Source organism: Oncorhynchus tshawytscha, linkage group LG26, assembly GCF_018296145.1.
Source record: "Oncorhynchus tshawytscha isolate Ot180627B linkage group LG26, Otsh_v2.0, whole genome shotgun sequence".
Lineage (NCBI taxonomy): Eukaryota > Metazoa > Chordata > Actinopteri > Salmoniformes > Salmonidae > Oncorhynchus > Oncorhynchus tshawytscha.
The window spans coordinates 43,511,601-43,538,206 of record NC_056454.1 but is presented as its reverse complement, the minus strand read 5'-3'; the positions used below and the strand labels follow the sequence as shown (position 1 = coordinate 43,538,206).

General features: G+C 42.9%; 1 protein-coding gene across 2 annotated transcripts in view; it reads left to right on the top strand.

Moving 5' to 3' along the window:
* Positions 1-1,904, top strand: part of LOC112225649 (SH3 domain-binding protein 4) — a 78,536-nt gene extending 76,632 nt beyond the window's left edge. For both annotated transcript variants that reach the window (XM_024389774.2, XM_024389775.2), the window contains one exon: positions 159-1,904. In XM_024389774.2, the coding sequence (XP_024245542.1) occupies positions 159-383 (225 nt within the window). In that variant the 3' untranslated portion in view covers positions 384-1,904. The remainder of the gene's footprint in view (positions 1-158) is intronic.
* Positions 1,905-26,606: the final 24,702 nt, after the last annotated feature.

Here is a 26,606-nt window from a genome sequence, read left to right as displayed (position 1 = left end):
AAACTCCCAACCTCAGGGCGGGCAATCTAATCACAGGGTTACTGAGTTTATTTAATTACTACCATAGAAACATCAGAAAACAGCATGCAATTCCCATGTGATCTATTGTCAGTCCAATATGCTCCCTTCAATCGCCACCTCTCTTTCTCCCTGTGTAGGCCATGTGGAAGCCAGCCTATGACTTCCTACTGACGTGGGCTGCCCAGATTGGGGACAGCTACCGGGACGTGATCCAGGAGCTCCACATGGGCCTGGACAAGATGAAGAGCCCCATCACCAAGCGTTGGAAACACCTGACGGGAACGCTCATCCTCGTCAACTGCCTGGATACGCTCCGGAGCTCAGCCTTCAGCCCCGCCTCTCAGGACGACTGTGCCATATAGACCAAACTGACCATAATCATTGTCATCATCACTCATAGGGTGCAGCCTGTCTCCTTCCCTTATATCTCCGCTAATTGGAAAGCAATTTATTTCCCACTCGTATAGATGAAAGATAGAAGAGGATGAACCTTTGGACTGTTGATATAGACTCCGCCTCCTGCTGTCCTTCCTATGTCCATCACCATCCTATCCCCACCCTTGACCCGACCCCTAACCCCACCCCTGACCCTACCCTTGTGGATCATTTTTGCATATCTTCCTATGCTCCACAACCTTATTCCCTGTTTGTATTGAAGATTCTGAACAACAGCTGTCTGTCTGGTCCCTCTGAGTCTTGCTTCCTCTGAATCTGCCTTTAGTCCTCATGGGGGTGAGGGCTGGACTGCTAGACTACTCCCAGGAGGATTAGACTGCTAGACTGTCCCCCCTCACCCCTAGAAGGACTAGACTCCCCCTCACCCCTAGGAGGACTAGACTCCCCCTCACCCCTAGGAGGACTAGACTCCCCCTCACCCCTAGGAGGACTAGACTCCCCCTCACCCCTAGGAGGACTAGACTCCCCCTCACCCCCAGGAGGACTAGACTCCCCCTCACCCCTAGGAGGACTAGACTCCCCCTCACCTCCAGGAGGACTAGACTCCCCCTCACCTCCAGGAGGACTAGACTCCCCCTCACCTCCAGGAGGACTAGACTCCCCCTCACCTCCAGGAGGACTAGACTCCCCCTCCTACTCCCCCTCATCTCCAGGAGGACTAGACTCCCCCTCACCTCCAGGAGGACTAGACTGCTAGTCCTCAACCACCCATCTTTGTATAGCCACCAGCCAAACTACACAATGCTACAGTCTCAGTATTCACAAAGACTATTTTAATCTTCATTGTCTGGCATAGTATGTATTTTTTTTACTCTAAATATGGCACAGCATTTTTTAAAGACACTTTGACACCTTTCGTTCATAACTGTGGACTCGATCCAGTGCAAAGACAACGTTTCTAAATGGTATCCCTGTTATCTAGCCTTGTCACATGTGTCAAACGAGCTAAATATAATGTGTTTATTTATAAAGCGTCAGAGTTGTTCAGAAGAAAGCGCTCTCTTATTGTTTCCTCCTACTGTGGTCCGTTTTTATTTCAACTACTTTGTTAGTGAACATATTTCTAAGGACCGAGTGAATAACTGTGCATAACTCACAGATTAACTTTGTTCTTTCATTTCAAATAAAGTCATCTCTCACCGCTTTTTCACCTCTCTTAAATATCTTTTAAAATGAAACCATATGGCCTGCAGTTATTTATATACTAGACTTAGTGAATATGTTGTACCGAAGCTGGTCACCAGTTAATATGACTCTACATATAACTACATATATGCCTCATTCAATATCCAACCACTGTTACAATGCTAAACTCTGTTAAAGATTCTGGGTATGTTTTCTCCCCTGTTTGTGTTGTTAATACACATTTCACATCTGTTTTGTGACTGCATACTTTTGTGGAGAATATAAATAAAATGTGAATATTTTTTACGCAATTCATTATGCTGATTGCTGAACGATCGGATTTCTTTACCGCAGTAGCAATAATTTATATTCATGTTAGATTTGTTTGTGTTCTTGAATGACATTTTCCCTTACAAGCGTGGAAATTACAAGCGTGGAAATAATTAGTGATGCAACAGGTTATGTTTGGTTTTCTAATCAGCATTATGTTTGTGCTGACCACCCAACGACATCCCAGAGAATACAGCATGTTCTGTTGAGAGGAGAGAAAAAGGTAAGATGGGGGTGAGACACAAACAATTAATTGGCTGATACAGATGAAGTGAAAGCGTGGTTGAAATACACCAGCGAGAGATAGACACCCATGAAAGAGAGGAGGAGGAATAGATGGAGATGGATGGAACGGAGGAGGAGTTTAATTTTTGGATGACCTCCAGCAGCCTGTTTGTCCATCTTTCTGCTTTGCCAAGCATTCTCATCACTCCAAAAGTCTGATGTTGAAAGCAACCATCAAACCGTTTACAACTCCAGCAAAATGGTTCCAAAGGTCTCTCTCACTGCACAATAGGTCTCTCTCCCTGCACCATACTGTAGGTCTCTCACTCTCCCTGCACCATACTGTATGTCTCTCTCTCTGCACCATACTGTAGGTCTCTCACTCTCCCTGCACCATACTGTATGTCTCTCTCTGCACCATACTATAGGTCTCTCTCACTGCACAATATGTCTCTCTCCCTGCACCATACTGTATGTCTCTCTCCCTGCACCATACTGTAGGTCTCTCACTCTCTCTCCCTGCACCATACTGTATGTCTCTCTCGCTCTGCACAATACTATAGGTCTCTCTCTGCACAATACTGTAGGTCTCTAGATCTCTCTCTCCCTGCACCATACTGTCAGTCTCTCCCTGCACCATACTGTATGTCTCTCTCTGCACCAGACTGTAGGTGTGTCTCTCCCTGCACCATACTGTATGTCTCTCTCTGCACCAGACTGGAGGTGTGTCTCCCTGCACCATACTGTAGATGTTTCTCTATGCACCATACTGTCTGTCTCTCCCTGCACCATACTGTCTGTCTCTCCCTGCACCATACTGTCTGTCTCTCCCTGCACCATACTGTATGTCTCTCTCTGCACCAGACTGTAGGTGTGTCTCTCCCTGCACCATACTGTATGTCTCTCTCTGCACCAGACTGTAGGTCTCTCTCTCCCTGCACCATACTGTAGGTCTCTTGCTCTCTCCCTGCACCATACTGTAGGTCTTCCGCTCTCTCTCCCTGCACCATACTGTAGGTCTCTCTCTCCCTGCACCATACTGTATGTCTCTCTCTCCTTGCACCATACTGTAGGTCTTTCGCTCTCTCTCCATGCACCATACTGTAGGTCTCTCACTCCCTGCACCATACTGTAGGTCTCTTTCTCCCTGCACCATACTGTAGGTATCTCTCTCCTTGCACCATACTGTAGGTGTCTCTTTCTCCCTGCACCATACTGTAGGTCTCTCTCCCCCTACACCATACTGTGGGTCTTTCACTCTCTTTCTCCCTGCACCATACTGTAGGTGTCTCTTTCTCCCTGCACCATACTGTAGGTCTCTCTCCCCTTGCACCATACTGTAGGTGTTTCTCTCTCTTTCTCCCTGCACCATACTGTAGGTGTCTCTCTCTCCCTGCACCATACTGTAGGTCTCTTGCTCTCTCCCTGCACCATACTGTAGGTGTCTCTCTCTCTCCCTGTACCATAATGTAGGTGTCTCTCTCTCCCTGCACCATACTGTAGGTGTCTCTCTCTCCCTGCACCATGCTGTAGGTCTCTCTCTCCTTGCACCATACTGTGTGTCTCTCTCTCCCTGCACCATACTGTATGTCTCTCTCTCCCTGCACCATACTGTAGGTCTCTCTCTCCCTACACCATACTGTAGGTCTCTCTCTCTCCCTGCACCATACTGTAGGTCGCTCTCTCCCTGCACCATACTGTAGGTTGCTCTCTCCCTGCACCATACTGTAGGTCTCTCTCTATCCCTGTACCATACTGTAGGTATTTCTCTCCCTGCACCATTCTGTAGGTGTCTCTCTCCCTGCACCATACTGTAGGTGTCTCTCTCCCTGCACCACAAAAGCAAGTGGGGCCTTAATTAAATTTGCAGATTAATGGAGGAGAAAGAAAGCCAAAAGGACTGGAATTAATTACAACAGAGTATGGGCAGACATGCATCACAACCCTGCTTAGTGTGGGTTATGAGATCCCCCAGGGCAACTGCAGGGAAAACAGCTTGGCACATTACACACTGCACAGGAAATGTCTGTATACACCTTTAAAATATGTATTCAATTTTGCATAATCCATACAATGGTGTGTCACTGGGGGTCAAGTTCTGTTGGTGTTTTGAAATTACACTTGTCCAACTTGTTATTGTGATTAGCATAGCATTTCTCTGTTTAGTAGGGAGATCAGCTTCAGAGTTCTCTTGTTTCTAACCAGTGACTCTGGACAGAGATGTTGAGCTTTTAGTCTGAGCTGATGCGGTAATGGACATGCATAGATCATTACTGTCTTGGGAGCTGAAGATCTGAGGGGGCAAAACATAATTCCTTACTTCTTATATACCACCATACACCGTTTAAGATGAGGGAGTCCGATTTTTTTTTTTTATGAGCATGGCCTTATTTCTGTTACAGCATATTGGATGACTGTCATTAATATTTCATTCACCCAGCTCAATGCAGCATCGATAGGTTTAGGCTACTTCATGATGCTCAAATTTTTCCTATACCCATCAGGAGGTTGCTACAACCTAGCCTATGAATGAAAGTTTACAACGCAGGTGCACAGGTCAAAAGAAATGTGTGTAATCAAGGTGACAGACATTGACACATTCAATACCTTCTTGCACACTCTTGCCTGCATCTAGCTAATCATTAGTCCAAAAGATGCAAACAAGTGTTTCTAATTGGACAAATTCAGGTATGTTTATCCCCGTTTTGTTCCGTTTGCTTCCGTTTAAGAAAGGTTTTTCAACAGAAGCAGCGGAATGAATACACCCCGTTGTGTAACTCCTTCTGGCATCTACACACTCTTCCTCTCACCCTTTCCCTTCACTTGTGGACTTCATTGCACAACACATCAGCTGTCTGTGACCAGGTGAAAAAAAATAAATTGTTCAAAACTGTTCAACTACCATCTTTCTCTTTTAGTCGACTACTCGCCACATTTTGGGGGGGCTCCCAAGTGGCGCAGTGATCTAAGGCACTGCATCTCAGTGCTAGAGGCATCACTACAGACCCTCAATTCCAGGCTGTATCACAACCAGACGTGATTGGGAGTCTCATAGGGTGGCACACAATTGGCCCAGCATCACCAGGTTACGGTTTGGCATCATTGTAAATATGAATTTGTTCTGAACTGACTTGTGTAGTTAAATAAAAAAAATAAAACAATTGCAGTGCTAGCTAGCAGTATATTTTGCTTTCAGTACTAGATTCATTCTCTGATCCTTTGTTTGGGTGGATACAGTTATTTAATGCTGCAAGAGCTCTGATAGGTTGGAGGATGTCCTCCAGAAGTTGTCATAATTACTTTGTAAGTTTTTAAATGTTTTTAAATGTTTAATTATTTTTATTTTTATGAAATTCACTGAGGAGGATGGTCCTCCCCTTCCTCCTCTGAGGAGACTCCACTGCCATACACTGTCTTTTACACATCTCAATACACTGACTTCTATACTGTCTTCTACACATCTCCATATACTGTCTTCTACACTGTCTTCTACACATCTCCAGACACTGTCTTCTACATATCGCCATACACTGTCTTCTACACATCTCCATACACTGTCTTCTACATATCGCCATACACTGTCTTCTACACATCTCCATACACTGTCTTCTACACATCGCCATACACTGTCTTCTACATATCGCCATACACTGTCTACTACACATCTCCATACACTGTCTTCTACATATCGCCATACACTGTCTTCTACACATCTCCATACACTGTCTTCTACACATCTCCATACACTGTCTTCTACACATCTCCATACACTGTCTTCTACATATCGCCATACACTGTCTTCTACACATCTCCATACACTGTCTTCTACACATCTCCATACACTGTCTTCTACACATCTCCATACACTGTCTTCTACACATCTCCATACACTGTCTTCTACACTGTCTTCTACACATCTCCAGACACTGTCTTCTACACATCTCCATACACTGTCTTCTACACATCTCCATATACTGTCTTCTACACATCTCCAGATACTGTCTTCTACACTGTATTCTACACATCTCCAGACACTGTCTTCTACACTGTATTCTACACATCTCCATACACTGTCTTCTCGTTTGTGAGGAGGGATATCTGTGATCCCTTACTAAAAAAGATTGCAGACAGAGTGCAGTATAACTGCAGTTAATCTGCAATTACTGCGTCCAAAATACCACAGTCGACTGCAGGTACAGCACTTGTACTGCAGTTACAGCACTTTTACTGCAGTTACAGCACTTTTACTCCAGTTACAGCACTTTTACTTACAGCACTTTTACTGGAGTTACAGCACTTTTACTGCAGTTACAGCACTTTCACTGCAGTTACAGCACTTTCACTGCAGTTACAGCACTTTTACTGCACTTTTACTGCAGTTACAGCACTTTTACTGTAGTTTCAAAACTGTAATCTTTCTTTATAAAGGAGCTCTCATTAATGCGATCTTTGCTCCTGTCTCTCTCTTTCTCTCTCTCTCTCTCTCTCTCTCTCACACACTCACTTTCTCTGAGAGGATGAATGAAGATTATTTCCATAGCATTTGGCCCTTTGTGGTGACCAGACAGAAAACACATCAAATCAAAGTGCAGATTTTAAACAGAAACAGAGAAATACATCTGATCTCTATAGACGGTTTTAATCTTAACACAGCTTTAGTGAGTTGTTTTTCACATCAATTTTTTAGCACATTTTATGAGTGGAATAAACAGAGAGAAAATAGTTGGTTTACAGAAATAAAGCTTAGAAAGATCCACTTTTGACAATACAAAGTGTAGCTGGTTCTCTCTGACAAACAGTCTAGACTGCTAGTGACATTTTCACTCTCCATCGCTATCCCTTACTCACACTGTGTTCAAAAGCTTCCAATGTTCCACAGAAACGAATGGCTCTATCTGCACACAGAATAATAGCATAGATGAAAAAGTATAACATTTTTACTAAAGTTGTTTATCTTTTAATCTTTTAAGTCATGAATAATTTGAAACGAGCAGGAACAGGCAGCTGCCATTGACAGCAAACGCATTGGTCTCATCTGTAAACTGGTCTACTTCATAAAATGAAAAGTTCAGTATGATTTTTCAGAGTTTTGAAAATGTTTTATTCTGTGTTTCTATTTTAGTAGCTATAAGGAGAGCCAAATAAAGGTCAGCCTCTGGATGATCCTCTCTAACTGAACACACTCTGGGAATCTCAGACAGGTAATGGGCCTGTTTCCTCTTACGCTTTCAAAATTGGACGGGAAAAGATTATCACATCCCCTCAAATCATTGTTTGTGCACCTTATCCTTTCTGTCGTCTTTGCAAAGAAATGACAGATTGAAGTTTTGATTGGCGCAGGCCAAACTAGCCACACACACAGATGTCAATTCAACGTCTATTCCACAACGTAATCTCATTGAAATGACGTGGAAACAACGCTGACTCAACCAGTGCCCAGTGGACACTCACAGTAGTTAAGTATTTTTGTTCTGTTTCTGTGGACATGACCCAGTCGTTTATTCTAAATAACTCCTGACAAGTTCATTTCTATCGCACAGCTGAATTTCAATATTGAAACAAATGTTGCAGATGTTGGAGAGACAGACAGCAGGGTTTATACAAATCTAGTCAATGCTAGTCTAAAAGAAATGGGATATAACATCTAGATGATTTTATAGAGGGCTTGAAGTTGCATCACAAATCACCTAACAGCTGCACCAAGCTCCATGTTGGAAAACCAAACTCAGCCTGTTGAAAGTCCTCCAATCTCCCAGATTGGCGGGCTGCATTTTGCTACCACCTGAAATTTCAGGAAGATTTGCAATGATTTAGTTTTTCTAAGGACCCAGAAAACAGAGGCAGTGGGAGAACCTATTCAAGTAAGTACAGTACCGGTCAAAAGTTTGGACACACCTACTAATTCAAGGGTTTTTCTTTAGTTTTACTATTTTTTACATTGTAAAATAAAAGTGAACACATCACAACTATAAAATAACACCAATGAAACCATGTAGTAACCAAAAAAGTGATGGTTACTTACAATGAAATAACACATTTGGATGTAGTATTTGGCTTAAAGAAAGCTTTGCACACTCTTGCATTTGGAATGATGTAGTATCCAAAAAAGTGTTAAATCAAAATATATTTTATATTTGACATCTTCAAAGTAGCCACCCTTTGGCTTAAAGAAAGCTTTGCACACTCTTGGCATTCTCTCAACCATCTTCATGAGGTAATCACCTGGAATGCATTTCAATTGACAGGTGTTCCTTGTTAAAAGTTCATTTGTGCAATGTATTTCCTTCTTAATGCATTTGAGCCAATCAGTTGTATTGTAGGGGTGGTAAACAGAAGATAGCCCTAAGACCAAGTACATATTATGGCAAGAACAGCTCAAATTAGCAAAGTCAAATTACAATCCATCAGTACTTTAAGACATGAATGTTCAAGTTTCTTCAAGTGCAGTCGCAAAAACCATCAAGCACTATGATGAAACTGGCTTTCATGAGGACCGCAACAGGAGGTTTCTCTCCGCCACAGGAAAGAAAGACCCAGAGTTACCTCTGCTGCAGAGGATACATTCATTAGAGTTACCAGCCTCAGATATTGCAGCCCAAATAAATGCTTCACAGAGTTCAAGCAACAGACACATCTCAACATCAACTGTTCAGAGAAGACTGTGTGAATCAGGCCTTCATGGTCGAAATCCTGCAAAGAAGCCACTACTGAAGGACACCAATAAGAGGAAGAGACTTGCTTGGGCCAAGAAACACGAGCAATGGACATTATACCGGTGGAAATCTGTCCTTTGGTCTGATGAGTCCAAATTTGAGAAGGGATGATCTCTGCATGTGTGGTTCCCACCGTGATTTGCGCTTATTGGGACTATCATTTGTTTTCCTACAGGACAATGACCCAACACACCTCTAGGCTGTGTAAGGGCTATTTGACCAAGAAGGAGAGTGATGGAGTGCTGCATCAGATGACCTGGCCTCCACAATCACCCGACCTCAACCCAATTGAGATTATTTGGGATGAGTTAGACCGCAGAGTCAAGGAAAAGCAGCTAACAAGTGCTCAGCATATGTGGGAAGTTCTTCAAGACTGTTGGTAAAGTATTCCAGGTGAAGTTGGTTGAGACAATGCCAAGGGTGTGTAAAGCTGTCATCAAGGCAAAGGGTGGCTACTTTGAAGAATCTCAAATACAAAATATATTTTGATTTGTTTAACACTTTCTTGGATACTACATCATTCCAAATGTGTTATTTCATTGTTTTGATGTCTTCATTATTATTCTACAATGTAGAAAATAGTAAAAATAAAGAAAAGAGCTTGAGTGAGTAGGTATGTTCAAACTTTTGACTGGTACTGTGTATGATGAAAGTGATCAAAAATGATGTATTATTAGCTAGCTTGCTACAGAAACTTAGTGTGCAGGCTAACTCAAATGAGCTGCTAACGTAATGTTCGTTAGTTAGAACTTCTTCAGGCTAGGGTCCTTTTTTCTCAATTTCCTCCTGCTTGACATGCCCAAAGTAGACTGCCTGTTACTCAGGCCCAGAAGCCATGATATGCATATAATTGGTACCATTGGATAGAAAACACTTTGACGTTTGTAGAAATGTTAAAGTAATGTATGGGACTATAACACAATTGATATGGTAAGAGACAATCCAAAGAAAAACCAACCAGAATTCTTTTGTTTTTGAGAGCCCATGCTCTTACAATGGAAAGCTATGGCTTCCATAGCGGCTTCCACTAGATGTCAGCAGTCTTTGTTAAAGGTTTCAGGCTTGTAACTTGAATAATGAAGAAGAGATATCTATTTTAGTACGACACCAGTTTGGAAATCCGCGTTTGAGCGTGCAACGAAGAGGACACGCATCTGCTAATTTTGCTTTCCTATTGAACATTCTTCTTTCCGTATGAAATATTATAGTTTAATTACATTTTAGGGTACCTGAGGAATAAATAGAAATGTATTTTGAAGCAAAGTTTAGGTGTAGTTTTTCGGATTCCTTTCTCTGCATGTTGAAAGAGTGGATTACTCAAATCGGTGGATCCAACTAAATGGACTTTTTGGGATATAAAGAAGGATTTTATCTAACCAAACGACACTGCATGTTGTAGCTGGGACCCTTTGGATTGCAAATCAGAGGAAGATTTTCAAAAGTTTAGCGAATATTTAGTCGCTATTTGTGATTTTATGAAACCTGTGCTGGTTGAAAAATATTTTGATGTGGGGCAGCGTCCTCAAACAATCGCATGGCATGCTTTTGCTGTAAACCCTATTGTGAATCAGAAACTGCAGATGGATTTACAAGAATTTAAGCTTTTAAGTGATATAAGACACTTGTATGTACCTAGATGTTTAATATCCATAATGTTTATGATCATTTATTTGAATTGCACACATTCCAATTTCACCGGAAGTTGTTGACAGGTGTACCGCTGGACTGTGTAGCTAGCTAGCTACAATAATTTAATATCACCAGCATGCTAATTTCCTATTAACTAGTTATTAACTATGTTGATGAATTTATCGTAGTAGCTCCAAATGCATTTGTAACTAGCTAGCTAAGTTGATAGGTAGCTAGCAAACAGCCATGGAAGAGGGTGAAAGAATAAGCTAGCAGTTCCAGCTGTCAGAGAAGTGAGAGTAGGCTACTCTGGGTAGGGCAGGTAACTTTGTGGGAGGACATTATGAAACTATTCTATTATGAAACTAGTCCCTAGTGAGAAAAAGTGTGTACAGAGAGATATAGCAACATAATATTCAGGGCTGTCTAACTTGAGTATAATGCAGCCTGTTTCTAAGTGATGTTTTCTGTCCTCAGATACTGAGAGCTGTCAAACCCTGTCTGCAGATGAAGAGGTCCCAAGAGAATAAGGGTACATACATCCTTGTATACGATGGATGTTGGCACATTTTGTCAACAAAAAATACAGTTTAAAAGTCACACAATGTATAAACGTATTACTACTGGAGCAGACCAATCACACTGGGTGTGCAGGCTTCTGTTCCAGCCCAATACTAATTCACCTGATTCAATGTATCAAACCTAATTAGTTAATAAAGTAAGCTATTGCTGGGCTGAAACATAAGTCTGCTAACCCAGTAGATCAGGGAACAGTGGAGCGAGGTTGGACACTTCCGGTTTTGACTTTTTTATTTATTCACCTAAAATTATGTTTATGTAATAATTGCCTACTTGTTACTAGAATGTCTAAACTTCACATCTTTTTTTAAATTGTATTTTACCTTTATTTAACGAGCTAAGTTATTTAAGAACAATTTCTTATTTTCAATGACGGCCTAGGAACAGTGGGTTAACTGTCTGTTCAGGGGCAGAATGACAGATTTGTACCTTGACAGCTCGGGGGGTTTGAACTTGCAACCTTCCGGTTACTAGTCCAACGCTCTAACCACTAGGCTATCCTGCCACCCCATCTGAGTTGGCATACTTGTATACTTATATTACAGTGTTCATTATTTGAAGTTAAGTGTTTAAACTTGTTTTAATTTGTCACGTCCTGACCATAGAGAGCTCTTATTTTCTATGGTAGAGTAGGTCAGGGCTTGACTGGGGGTTAGTCTAGTTTATTATTTCTATGTGGGGTTATAGTTTTGTTTTTCTATGTTGGTGATTTTGTATGATTCCCAATTAGAGGAAGCTGGTAATCTTGTCTCTAATTGGGGATCATATTTAAGTAGCTTTTCCCACCTGTGTTTGTGGGATCTTGTTTATGTGTAGATGGCTGTTAGCACTCCATTGTCATCACATTTCGTTTATTCTTTTGTTGTGTGGTTCACTTACTTAAATAAAAAGATGTGGAACCCAGATCACGCTGCATGTTGGTCTGAGTATGCTTCCAATGATCGTAAAATAATTGTTAACTTAACTATTATTCAAGATTAACTAGTGTTGATGTTGATTAATCACAGCTCACGATCCTGCAATAAAGAGGGGAACACCTGGATAGCATAACAGCTAAACTAAGCTCGGAATCAATCAGACTTGACTTACAAGTGATGAAATGATCGTAGCAGACCCGTTACTGTCTGGGATCAGGTCTTCACAGGCAAAAAAAGTTTATTTGCTTTTCTGAATGTTCTTGAGTCTTATCTTGGTGTCACCGATGTTGTTTCATGACTGCAGGGAATCTGTAAACATATTTTTCCCACGTTGCATTTCCTGTCTTGTTAGAGCAACCAAATACTCTACAGAAAATGACTGAGGTGTTGAATCAAATAGTTTTAGGCACTGTTCATTGTTCAGGCACACATCATGCAGTTTGGGGTAGCCACTCGGCTGTTGTTGTCAGAAGAATTCATGTGGCGCTCTTCCAACATGGCCACCAGCTGCAAGCCCTCTATAGTGGAGATCAAGTTAATAAATTGCCTGGCTTAGCTGATGAGACAGTGGATTTCGCAGTCAGAGGGAACAGAGTAAATAGGCATTTTATCAACATAGATTTAGCCAGTGGTAACTTGTTGAATAGACACCAACTGGAATGCAGTTTTAACCAATCAACATTCAGGATTGGACCCACCTGTTACATAATGAACCATCAATCAATCCTGGTCATCATTCACTCAATCAGACTAATAAGAAGCAGCTTGTTCCTAGTTTCACAGTGTGACCAACACCCTGTCACTGATCTATAATGGCACACATCTACTTAGGCATTGCAATCACACCTACTGTCAGCTAGCATATAGATCAGAGCTCATTGTAATAACACCTGTTCTTCTAATGTGTCTAGGTGGGTATGCCTGGCTGGATTTGAGCCAGTGATATCAAGTAGAACTTGTCTGCGGTGAGTGTGAGGATATTTTCTCTTTCTCACAGATGTTTAATTAAAGTGGCTGTTGAATGAGACAGAGCAATATAGACTCACTGCGGGTCAGTTGATTACATTTTCCAGACATTTTCACAGACAGGTTTCACCTGAAGAATGTATATGATGTCAGCTGACATGTGTTTGATGCCATTCCATTAGCGCCGTTACAGCCATTATTATGAGCCGTCCTTCCCTCAGCAGCCTCCTCTGGTGTGATGGCAATGGACCGCTTAACCCTTTCTATGGTCTATCAGAGAGAGGGAAAGAGAGAGCGTGAGAGAGAGAGAGAGAGAGAGAGGGGGGGGTGGAGATAGGGGGACCATGAACAATACTTCTAATGGAAAAGACATCTAACCTTACAATGTGCAACAGGTAACAGTGAACAGGGTTTGTGTTTCCCACTTTAAAATAGATTTAGGTTTAGAGGTGATTTAGAGGTGATAGACATGCTAAAAGACTTTGTATTCCTTCAAATCCTATTGCGGCAACGTGTGTCACTGTCAGACTCCTCTCTCCCCGAAGGCCAATCAAATGCCCATTTTTCAGACCTCCTGCAGAGGACATCAATGGCATATTAGGATGCAGGGTTGAACTGTTTGTCTCCAAGGAAACCGCTCCAATGTAATTGGCTACAGGGAGAAAGAGCAGGTAGAGCATGTGAGACATGCTCCTGAACCTACTCTACCCTATCCACAGTGGTCAGATAAACTGCCACATGTTGGTTGAAGTGCAATGGCCGAATAGGAATGCTTCTTAAATGTCTAAGATCCTCATTATCGCGTCCTCGATGTTTGAATCAATGCCCATTTGATACTTTCAATTCCAACACCCTTTACCTCAATCCGTTAGTTTCAAGTCAAACTCTTAAGCATTTATGTTTCATTAAAGACGGATTATAAAAGGGATATAAGGGGCATAGGAAAGAATGAAGTAACAATGGAAAAAACATCTGATGATTAGGCTGAGCAGAGAGGGGAGGGAGGTTTTTCTCACTATCATTATCTGTGAATATGGGGTAATGGTCTGAGAGGCTGGATTTCACAGGATTCAGAAGATTAGGCTCTCGTTAGTGCTGCTCCCTCTTTCTCACTCTCTCTGCCTTCTCCTGGGCTGTAGAAACATTCTTAGGGCTGTTAGCCGTACTGTCCACACCAAGTAGTTTTCAACCTATGGTCCGCGAACCAAGTGTTGCTGTATATATTCAGAACCAATTCCATGTCATACTTAGAGAAGATCTTATGTCAAGGCTTATTGAAGTGTGGTTGCAGGATCTAAAGCCTTTTCTTCTGGGGTGTTTCTATAGGCCACCAAGTGCTAACAGTCAGTGTCTAAATAATATGTGTGAAATGGAAATGCTTGATACTGTATGTGATGTGAACAGAGATGTCTACTTTCTTGGGGACCTGAATTTTGACTGGTTTTCATCAAGCTGTCTGCTCAAGAGGAAGCTTCTTACTGTAACCAGTGCCTGTAATCTGGTTCAGGTTATTAATCAACCTACCAGGGTGTTTAGAAACACTACAGGAAAGAGTTCATCCACATGTATTGATCACATTTTTACTAATATTGTATAACTTTTTTCTAAAGCTGTATCCTTACCAATTGGAATCAGTGATCACAATATAGTGGCTATATCCAGGAGAGCCAAATTTCCAACAGCTAAGCCTAAAATAGTGTATAAGAGATCATACAAAATATTTTGCTGTGACTCTTATGTGGATGAGGTAAAACATATTTGTTGGTCTGATGTGATTGATGAGGAGCTTCCAGACACTGCACTTGATGAATTTATGAAATTGCTTCTTCCAATTATTGATAAACATGTACCTGTTAAGAATCTGACTTTTAGAACTGTTAAGCCTCCATGGATTGATGAGGAATTGGAAAACTGTATGGTTGAAAGAGATGGGGCAAAATGAGTGGCTAATAAGTCTGGCTGCACATCTGACTGGCTTACTTACTGTAAATTGAGAAATGATGTGACTAAACTCAACAAAAAGAAGAATAAACTGTATTATGAAGCCAAGATCAATGATATACGGTGGCTATATGGTGGAGTACTTTAAATGAAATTATGGGCAGAAAGACAAATCACAAAACCATTTGATTTTGCCAATTATTTTCTTAATAATTTAATTGGCAAAGTGAGCAAACTTAGGCAGGAAATGCCAACAACAAACAATTGTATTTATGAATAAAATAAACTAATAATGAAAGAAAAGCATTGCAAGCATTGCAAATTTTGTAAAGATAATGCGGGGAGGTGGAAATATTATTGTTATCGATCAATAATGTCAAATCTCCTGGCATTGACAACTTAGATTGAAAGCTACTGAGGATGGCAGCTGACTCTATAGCCACTCCAATCTGTCATATTTTTTTATCTGAGCCTAGAGGAAAGCCTTTGTCCTCAGGTCTGGAGGGAATCCAAAGTAATTCCGCTACCCAAGTGCAGTAAATCAGCCTTTACTGGTTCTAACAGCAGACCTATAAGCTGGCAGCCAGCTCTTAGCAACTGTTGTTTGACCAAATACAATGCTATTTCTCTGTAAACAAATTGACAACAAACTGTCAGCATCCTTATAGAGAAGGGCACTCAACACGTACTGCACTGACACACATGACTGATGATTGGTTGAAAGAAATTGATAAGAAGATTGTGGGAGCTGTACTGTTAGATTTCAGTGCTATCTATCTAATTTAACTCAAAGGCTTTTCTTTAATGGAAGCTTCTCCAATGTCAAACATGTAAAGTGTGGTGTACCGCAGGGCAGCTCTCTAGGCCCTCTACTCTTTTCTATTTTTACCAATGACCTGCCACTAGCATTAAACACAGCATAAGTGTCCATGTATGCTGATGATTCAACCATATACGCAGCAGCAACCACAGCTAATGAAGTCACTGAAACCCTTAACAAAGAGTTGCAGTCTGTTTTGGAATGGGTGGCCAGTCATAAACTGGTCCTGAACATCTCTAAAACTAAGAGCCTTGTATTTGGTACAAATCATTCCATAAGTTCTAGACCTCAGCTGAATCTGGTAATGTATGGTGTTGCTGTTGAACAAGTTGAGGAGACTAAAAATCAAATCAAATCAAATGTATTTGTCACATACACACATGCTTGTGCTTCTAGTTCCGACAATGCAGTAATAACCAACGAGTAATCTAATCTAACAATTCCAAAAACTACTACCTTATACACACAAGTGTAAAGGGATAAAAAATATGTACATAAAGATATATGAATGAGTGATGGTACAGAATGGCATAGGCAAGATGGAGTAGATGGTATAGAGTATAGTATATACATATGAGATGAGTAATGTAGGGTGTGTAAACAAAGTGGCATAGTTTAAAGTGGCTAGTGATACATGTATTACATAAAGATGCAGTAGATGATATAGAGTACAGTATATACATATACATATGAGATGAGTAATGTAGGGTATGTAAACATTATATTAAGTAGCATTGTTTAAAGTGTCTAGTGATATATTTTTCCATCAATAAAGTAGCTGGAGTTGAGTCCGTGTGTGGGCAGCAGCCACTCAATGTTAGTGGTGGCTGTTTAACAGTCTGATGGCTTTGAGATAGAAGCTGTTTTTCAGTCTCTCGGTCGCTGCTTTGATACACCTGTACTGACTTCGCCTTCTGGATGATAGCGGGGTGAACAGGCAGTGGTTCGGGTAGTTGTTGTCCTTGATGATCTTTATGGCCTTCCTGTGACATCGGGAGGTGTAGGTGTCCTGGAGGGCAGGTAGTTTACCCCCGGTGATGCATTGTGCAGACCTCACTAGCCTCTGGAGAGCCTTACGGTTGTGGGCGGAGCAGTTGCCGTACCAGGCGGTGATACAGCCCGACAGGATGCTTTTGATTGTGCATCTGTAGAAGTTTGTGAGTGGTTTTGGTGTCAAGCCAAATTTCTTCAGCCTCCTGAGGTTGAAGAAGCGCTGCTGTGCCTTCTTCACCACGCTGTCTGTGTGGGTGGACCAATTCAGTTTGTCCGTGATGTGTACGCCGAGGAACTTAACTTACTACCCTCTCCACTACTGTCCCATCGACGTGGATAGGGGTGTGCTCCCTCTGCTGTTTTCTGAAGTCCACAATCATTTCGTTTGTTTTGTTTTGTTGAGTGTGAGGTTATTTTCCTGTCACCACACTCCGAGGGCCCTTACCTCCTCCCTGTAGGCCGTCTCGTCGTTGTTGGTAATCAAGCCTACCACTGTAGTGTCGTCCGCAAACTTGATGATTGAGTTGGAGGCATGCGTGGCCACGCAGTCATGGGTGAACAGGGAGTACAGGAGAGGGCTGAGAACGCACCCTTGTGGGGCCCCAGTGTTGAGGATCAGCGGGTGGAGATGTTTTCTACCCTCACCATCTGGGGGCGGCCCGTCAGAAAATCCAGGACACAGTTGCACAGGGCAGGGTCGAGACCCAGGGTTTCGAGCTTGATGACGAGTTTGGAGGGAACTATGTTGTTAAATGCTGAGCGGTAGTCGATGAACAGCATTCTCACATAGGTATTCCTCTTTTCCAGATGGGTTAGGGCAGTGTGCAGTGTGGTTGCGATTGCGTCGTCTGTGGGCCTATTTGGGGGGTAAGGAAATTGGAGTGGGTCTAGGGTGTCAGGTTGGGTTGAGGTGATATGGTCCTTGACTAGTCTCTCAAAGCACTTCATGATGACGCAAGTGAGTGCTACGGAACGGTAGTCGTTTAGCTCAGTTACCTTAGCTTTCTTGGGAACAGGGACAATGGTGGCCCCCTTGAATCCTGTGAAGCAGTGGTTCCCAAACATTTTATAGTTCCATACCCCTTCATACATTCAACCTCCAGCTGCATACCCCCTCTAGCACCAGTGTCAGCGCACTCTCAGTCTCTGCCTGTATTTAGTTTTCATGTTAGTGCTGAGAATCTACTCTCATAAAGTATTCACCCCCTTCACATTTGTCCTATTTTATTGCCTTACAACCTGGAATTAAAATAGATTTTTTGGGGGGGGTTGTATCATTTGATTTACACAACATGCCTACCACTATGAAGATGGAAAATATTTTATATTGTGAAACAAACAATAATTAAACTTGAGCGTGCATAATTATTTACCCCCCCCCCCTCTTGAGAGAGAGAGAGACACCTCTTGCAGCAATTACAGCTGCAAGTCTCTTGGGGTCCGTCTCTATAAGCTTGGCACATCTAGCCACTGGGATTTTTGCCCATTCTTCAAGGCAAAGCTGCTCCAGCTCCTTCAACTTGGATGGGTTCTGCTGGTGTACATCAATTTTTAAGTCATACCACAGAACCTCAATTGGATTGAGGTCTGGGCTTTGACTAGGCCATTCCAAGACATTTAAAGGTTTCCCCTTAAACCACTCAGTGTTGCTTTAGCAGTATGCTTAGGGTCATTGTCCTGCTAGAAGGTGAATCTCAGTCCCAGCTTAAATCTTTGGAAGACAAACAGGTTTCCCTCAAGAATTTTCCTGTGTTTAGTGCCATCATTCCTTCAATTCGGACCAATTTCCCAGTCCCTGCTGATGAAAAACACCCCCACAGCATGTGGGGATGGTGTTCTAGGGGTGATGAGAGGTGTTGAGTTTGCATCAGACAAAACAATTTCCTTGATGACTTGAAGCTAAATTTTAGTCTCATCTGACGAGAGTACATTCTTCCATATCTTTGATCTCTTTGTTGCCTCTCTGTTTAATGCCCTCCTTGCCTGGTCCGTGAGTTTTGGTGGGCGGCCCTCTCTTGGCAGGTTTGTGGCGGTGCCATATTATTTCCATTTTTTAATAATGGATTTAATGGTGCTCAGTGGTAAGTTTCAGATATTTTTTTTATAACCCAATCCTGATCTGTACTTCTCCGCAACTTTGTCCATGACCTGTTTGGAGAGCTCCTTGGTCTTCATGGTGTCGCTTGCTTGGTCGTGCCCCTTGCTTAGTGGTTTTGCAGACTGGGGCTTTTCAGAAGAGGTGTATATATACTGAGATCATGTGACAGATCATGTGACACTAAAATAAAGTATACCTGTGTGCAATCTATGTAATTATGTGACTTCTGAAGGTAATTAGTTACACCAGATCTTATTTAGGGGCTTCATAGCAAAGGGGTGAATACATATGATTTGCACCACTTTTCCATTTTTTTTTGTGTGAATATTTACCCCTTTTTCTCCCTAATTTTGTGGTATCCAATTGTTGTAGTACCTACTATCTTGTCTCATCGCTACAACTCCCGTACGGGCTCGGGAGAGATGAAGGTTGAAAGTCTTGCGTCCTCCGATACACAACCCAACCAAGCCGCACTGCTTCTTAACACAGCGCGCATCCAACCCGGAAGCCAGCCGCACCAATGTGTCGGAGGAAACACCGTGCACCTGGAAACCTTGGTTAGCGCGCACTGCGCCCGGCCCGCCACAGGAGTCGCTGGTGCGCGATGAGACAAGGACACCCCTACCGACCAAGCCCTCCCTAACCCAGACGACGCTAGGCCAATTGTGCGTCGCCCCACGCACCTCCCGGTTGCGGCCGGTTACGACAGAGCCTGGGCGCGAACCCAGGGACTCTGATGGCACAGCTGGTGCTGCAGTACAGCACCCTTAACCACTGCGCCACCCGGGAGGCCCAGGCCCTTTTCCATTTTTTAAATTTTCATTTTTTGAAACAAGTTATTTTTTAAATTTCATTAGATGAAATCCAAATAAATATCCATTTAAATTACAGGTTGTAATATAACTGTAACGGCTTTCTTCTTCCTCTTCTGAGGAGGAGTAGCAAGGATCGGACCAATACGCAGCGTGGTAAGTGTTCATCTTGATTTTTAACAAGAACACTGAACAAAACAATAAACGACAATGTGACAACAAAACCGAAACAGTTCCGTGTGGAAACAAACACTGACACGGAAAATAAACACCCACGAAACACAAGTGGGAAAAGGCTACCTAAGTATGATTCTCAATCAGAGACAACTAACGACACCTTCCTCTGATGAGAACCATACCAGGCCAAACGCAAAAACACAACATAGAAAACGAAACATAGACAATCCACCCAACTCACGCCCTGACCATACTAAAACAAAGACATAAAAGGAACTAAGGTCAGAACGTGACAGTACACCCCCCCACCCCCAAAGGTGCGGACTCCGGCCGCAAAACCTGAACCTATAGGGGAGGGTCTGGGTGGGTGTTTGCCTGCGGTGGCGGCTCTGGCTCGGGACGTGGACCCCACTCCACCATAGTTTTTGTCCGCCTCCTCAACCGCCTCCGTGGCCTCTTTTGAGCGGCGACCCTCACCGCCGAACTCCCACTGGGGACCCTAGCAATGGGTCCCGAATGGACGGGAGATTCCGGCAGCGCCGGACGGACAGGAGATTCCGGCAGCGCCCATCGAGACTCCGGCAGCACCGGACAAGCGGGAGGCTCCGGCAGCGCCAGGCAGGCGGGAGGCTCTGGCAGCGCTGGACAAGCGGGAGCACCTGTAGGGAGGAGACGGAGAGACAGCCTGGTGCGGGGGGCTGCCACCAGAGGGCTGGTGCGTGGAGGTGGCACCGGATAGACTGGACCGTGAAGGCGCACTGGAGGTCTCGAGCACCGAGCCTGCCCAACCTTACCTGATTGAATGCTCCCCGTAGCCAGGCCAGTGCGGCGAGGTGGAATAGCCCGCACTGGGCTGTGCTGGCGAACCGGGGACACCATGCGTAAGGCTGGTGCCATGTACCCCGGCCCGAGGAGATGCACTGGAGACCAGATACGCTGAGCCGGCTTCATGGCACCTGGCTCAATGCCCACTCTAGCCCAGCCGATACGAAGTGCTGCAATGTACCGCACCGGGCTATGCACGCGCACCGGGAACACAGTGTGCCTCACGGCATAATACGGTGCCTGCCCGGTCCCTCTCTCTCCTTGGTAAGCACAGGGAGTTGGCACAGGTCTCCTACCGGACTTCGCAACGCTCCCCGTGTGCCTCCTCCCAATACATTTTTGGGGCTGCCTCTCGGGCTTACAACCGCGCTGCCGTCCTGCCTCCTCATACCACCGCTTCTCGGCTTTCGCTGCCTCCAGCTCAGCCTTGGGGGAGAGATATTCTCCGGCCTGTGCCCAGGGTACCTTGCCATCCAGAATCTCCTCCCATGTCCAGGAGTTCTGTGATCGCTGTTGCTGCTGCTGCTGCCCGTTACCACGCTGATTGGTCCTTTGGTGGTGGGTGTTTCTGTAACGGCTTTCCTCTTCTGAGGAGGAGTAGCAAGGATCGGACCAATAAGCAGCGTGGTAAGTGTTGATCTTGATTTTTAATAAGAACACTGAACAAAACAATAAACAACAACGTGACAAAACAAAACCGAAACAGTTCCGTGTGGAAACAAACACTGACCCGGAAAATAAACACCCACGAAACACAAGTGGGAAAAGGCTACCTAAGTATGATTCTCAATCAGAGACATCTAACGACACCTGCCTCTGATTAAGAACCATACCAGGCCAAACGCAAAAACAAAACATAGAAAACGGAACATAGACAACCCACCCAACTCACGCCCTGACCATACTAAAACAAAGACAGAAAAGGAACTAAGGTCAGAAAGTGACAATAACAAAATAGGAAAAATGGCAATGGGGATGAATACTTTTGCAAGGCACTGTACCAGGTTGCAAAGGGCATCAGTGTTTTAACAGCATGATTTGCCAGGGCAGGATACTCTGAGCACAGCCCAAATCAGAAATCTGGCAGTGGCTTCTGATTAAATTCAATTTTCACAGAACCGCTTGTTGCAATTTCGATGAGGCTCTCTTGTTCAGATATCGGACTGGAGGCAGGGCATGAAAGTGGACTGGAGGCAGGGCATGAAAGGGATAACGAATCCAGTTGTTTGTGTCATCCATTTTGGGAAAGTGCCTGTGTAATTGCGCACCGAACTCACTCAGGTGCTTTGCTATATCACATTTGACATTGTCCGTAAGCTTGAGTTCATTTGCACACAAAAAAATCATACAATGATGGAAAGACCTGTGTGTTGTCCCTGTAATTGCAGACAGAGAAGAGCTCCAACTTCTTAATCATAGCCTCAATTTTGTCCTGCACATTGAATATAGTGGCGGAGAGTCCCTGTAATCCTAGATTCAGATCATTCAGGCAAGAAAAAACATCACCCAGATAGGCCAGTCATGTGAGAAACTAGTCATCATGCAAGAGGTCAGACAAGTGAAAAACATCTCCCAGATAGGCCAGTCATGTGAGAAACTCGTCATCATACAAGCGGTCAGACAAGTGAATATTATGGTCTGTAAAGAAAACTTTAAGTTCGTCTCTCAATTTAAAAAAACTTGTCAATACTTTGCCCCTTGATAACCAGCGCACTTCCGTATGTTGTAAAAGCATTACATGGTTGCTGCCCATATCATTGCATAGTGCAGAAAATACAGAGTTCAGGGGCCTTGTTTTAACAAAGTTAACCATTTTCACTGTTGTGTCCAAAACGTCTTTCAAGCTGTCAGGCATTCCCTTGGCAGCAAGAGCCTCTCGTAGATGCTGCAGTGTACCCAAGTGGCATGGGAGCAACTGCTTGCACGCGCATTACCACTCCACTATGTCTCCCTGTCATGGCTTTTGCGCCATCAGTACAGATACCAACATGAGCAGCAGCTACAGTGCCTTGCGAATGTATTTGGCCCCTTTGAACTTTGTGACCTTTTGCCACATTTCAGGCTTCAAACATAAAGATATAAAACTGTATTTTTTTGTGAAGAATCAACAACAAGTGGGACACAATCATGAAGTGGAACGACATTTATTGGATATTTCAAACTTTTTTAACAAATCAAAAACTGAAAAATTGGGCATGCAAAATTATTCCACACATGCGTAGATCATCCGAGGTAACTCTGGGTCTTCCTTTCCTGTGGCGGTCCTCATGAGAGCCTGTTTCATCATTGTGCTTGATAGTTTTTGCGACAGCACTTTGATTTTTTTTAACACTTTTTTTGGGGGTTACAACATTACTCCATATGTGTTATTTCATAGTGTTGATGTCTTCACTAGTATTCTACAATATAGAAAATAGTAAAATAAAATAAAACCCTTGAATGAGTAGGTGTACAAACTTTTGACTGGTACTGTGTATGTTTTTATTGTATCATTTTTTGAAATGAATACAGATGTTCGGCTAACAAAGGAAAGGAGGGGTGCTCAACAAAAAGGACAAAAGTCATGAGAAGGGCTTACCAAGAAAAACTTCCAAAAGGACTGATTCGAGGTAGAGAGGAGTTGGAGACAACAACAAAAAAGCAGAGATGTATTTATTTTTGCTCACTTTAATCCATTGTACAGGATGTGAACAGGTGACTGATATTTTGACCTCAAGCTGACATTGAAACATCAATCACCTGTTTGCATCCTGTACAATTGATTTATTTTAGCTCATTTTCATCCATCTCTGATTTTTTTGTTGAGTGCTCCAATCCCTTTCTACCTCAAATTAGTAATTTTGGATGTTTTTCTTGGTAAGCACATCTACTATTGTTTTTATATGTTATGTTAAAATAATAAAAAATATATGTGCCTAATTTGTATAAATACAGGACATTCGGAAAGTAATTAGACCCTTCACTTGGTCCACATTTTGTTCACATTTTGTTACAGCCTTATTCTAAAATGGAGTAAGTATTTTTTGTCCCTCATCAATCTTAACACAATACCCCATAATCACAAATCGAAAACAGGTTTTTTGAAATGTATTTAAAAAATTAAAAAACAGATACCTTATTTACATAAGTATTTAGACCCTTTGCTATGAGACTCGAAATTGAGCTCAGGTGCATCCTGTTTCCATTGATGATCCTTGAGATGTTTCTACAACTTGATTGGAATCCACCTGTGGTAAATTCAATTGATTGGACATGATTGGAAAGGCACACACATGTCCATATACTATTTCATCTGTATAAACACTATAATATTTTCACTGCCTCCACATAAAACACCTTCTCCACAGTCCTGAGCCGTCCTACTTTGACCTCCTTCACCCTAACAGGGCACTCTGGGAACTCTGGAATGTGATTCCCATCACAATTGCAACACCTTGCTTCCTCAAGACTCTTCAACAATGATATTCCGTTTGCACATGGCAAAACTTTTAACATTTATGACATTGAAGTGGCTTTTGTACATAAGCTCGCACCGTATATCTCATATAACCCAGCTTTACATGGGCCGGGAGAAATTCTTAATCAAACATCAATAATACAGAAAGGCTTTCCTCCTTTCCATTCACAGTGTGTGTTATGCGACGTGAATCAACTATTCCTGTTCATCTTAAACCATGAAGCCTCAATACCCATCGCGACGCCAGATATGACACCATTTATCGGTGCCCTAATCTGATAATCATGACATTCCACTTTATGCATTAATAATGTATACATCTCCTTCTCCTTCTTTTGACACACGTGAAATCAACATACCACTCCTGGTCACTCTGATTCCACTTGTTCCAATGCATCCTTCACCGTCTTTGTGACTGCAAACGTGTTTCCCCTAAAAAACATCATTGCTCATGAATCGCACTCCAACAAGGAATGAGGTGTTATCATAATGAGGCTTATCTTGATTTACAACCTCAGCCATTTCAGCTCCCTTCTTAGATGTTACAGTATTCCACTAATTTCCTCTATCTTCACTCGCGCCAACAGATTCCAGCAGTGTTTCTGCTTCCGCTATTGCTCTCCTATCTTCTGTTACATCTGCACCTGCCACACCCTCTACTGCTGACACTCCCCCTAACCTGCTGCCACTCCCCCAGTGCTCAGTCCTTCTTTCTCTGTGTGTGTGATTGTGTGGGCGGAGACGTGTGCTGGAGGCAGAGCAGATCCCCACCAGTTGCAACCTGTACCATAATCAAGACCTCTACAAATAATCAGCCCTACCAATTCCATGCTGCCAGATCGTAACCTCTGCTCAGTCAGTCTGCGTTTTTATCCGTTTGTTCCGGCATAGATCATGGTTTCGTGTTGTGTCTGGTTTCCCTTGCCTGACGCTGTTTTCCTCGCCGCTACAGTTATGTCCGCTCTAATTCTGGTCCCTGTCTCCAGTCCCATGTCTCGTCAGTCCTGCTACCATGTCCTGGACCCCCCACTCTACTGATTCCTTGGATTCCTCTCTGGACCTGCTTACCCAGCCCCAACTCCCCTCACTCCAGCCTCAGCCTCAGCACCTGGCTCCCTGCAACCCGCCCGAGCATTCCCTGGCCTGCACCCCATCTTCCCCCTGTTTTTCAATAAATCCCTTAGTTACCTTATCCCAGTCTCCTCATCTGAGTCTGCTCGAGTTCACCTGGTCCACTCTGCGTAACACCCTCAGGTCGACCAATTCCTCCATGCACTCTTTAAATAGCCTACCTCCATGTCAGTGAAAGGTTGTCAAGTTAAAACCAGGACATGAATTGAGAGGGTGTGAGAGGATATTTCATAGGCCAACTTTTTTTATAAAAAAAAAAAGGCAAAAAGACCAGGCCTACCCATTGTTGGGTCTGATTATATAAAGTGATCTATAAAAGTGCTTTGGTCTACAATGCTTTATGCTAGAAACAAGCTGTAAAATACCCAGGAAAGACATGACTCTGATGCATTGGGGATATCCGTGTTTAGTTTCTTTGACATTTAGAGGCTGAGCTACAACATCCTATAGCCAAGGAGACCAAACATTGACTTGCATGGGAAGTAATCTAATTCTGTCACTATCAATTGAATAAGCTATTCACTTTCTGTACAATAGATGTTTAAAACCAGACAGCTTTTACGGAAACACTTGTAACATTCTCACGTTGGGTTAAGTCACAAAAGATCAGTAGCCAGCAGTTAAAACTGACATTTTTTCTGCATTGGTAGACCTACTTTGTCTGGGGTGGAAAGGCAGACCTTACTTTTGAAAGTTTCATGCTCATTTAGTCTCAAATGTAATTATTTGCAAACAAGGACAGTTTCGTTGTAAACAAGACACTGATTTGGCATTGGAGAAATGCAAGATGAACACATAGGCCTATCTATATTGGTCATTTGTGTGGTATTAAAAATAGATTCTGCTAATATGTAGAATTGCATGAAATGTTCATTTTTTCCGTACCTGCAAGATTCATGCAATATGATGATAGAGCTCTTTCCACCCCTACTCTTCTCCACGGGATCTGAGAACCCACAACCTTCTGGCCCGCAGCCCTGTGCGCTATCAACATTCCCACGTTGCCATCTAATGCTAACAGGATGAAGAACAGTTTCTATAACTGCATATCTAAGGCTCTGGTCTCCAATAAATGAGGCTAAACTGACATGTTGTCTGCTATCCACTTTATGTTGTAATTATAGGGGAGTGTCATTTAATTACATTTTTTAAATAACGTTCAGGGAGGGATTAGGTAAAATATATTTTGCTGAAAGGAGGGCCATCCATTTTCATTTCAGAGAGGTACAATTTTCCCCATGTAACCCTTATTATGAATAACATTCAATCCCTCATATACACAACGGAAAGACAATGTACAGCAATCCATTGAGCGCATCTACACCATGTGTTTGACAGGTCATTACAAACATTTCCGCGGTCATAATGTTAATGGGGGAAAACAACAGGCA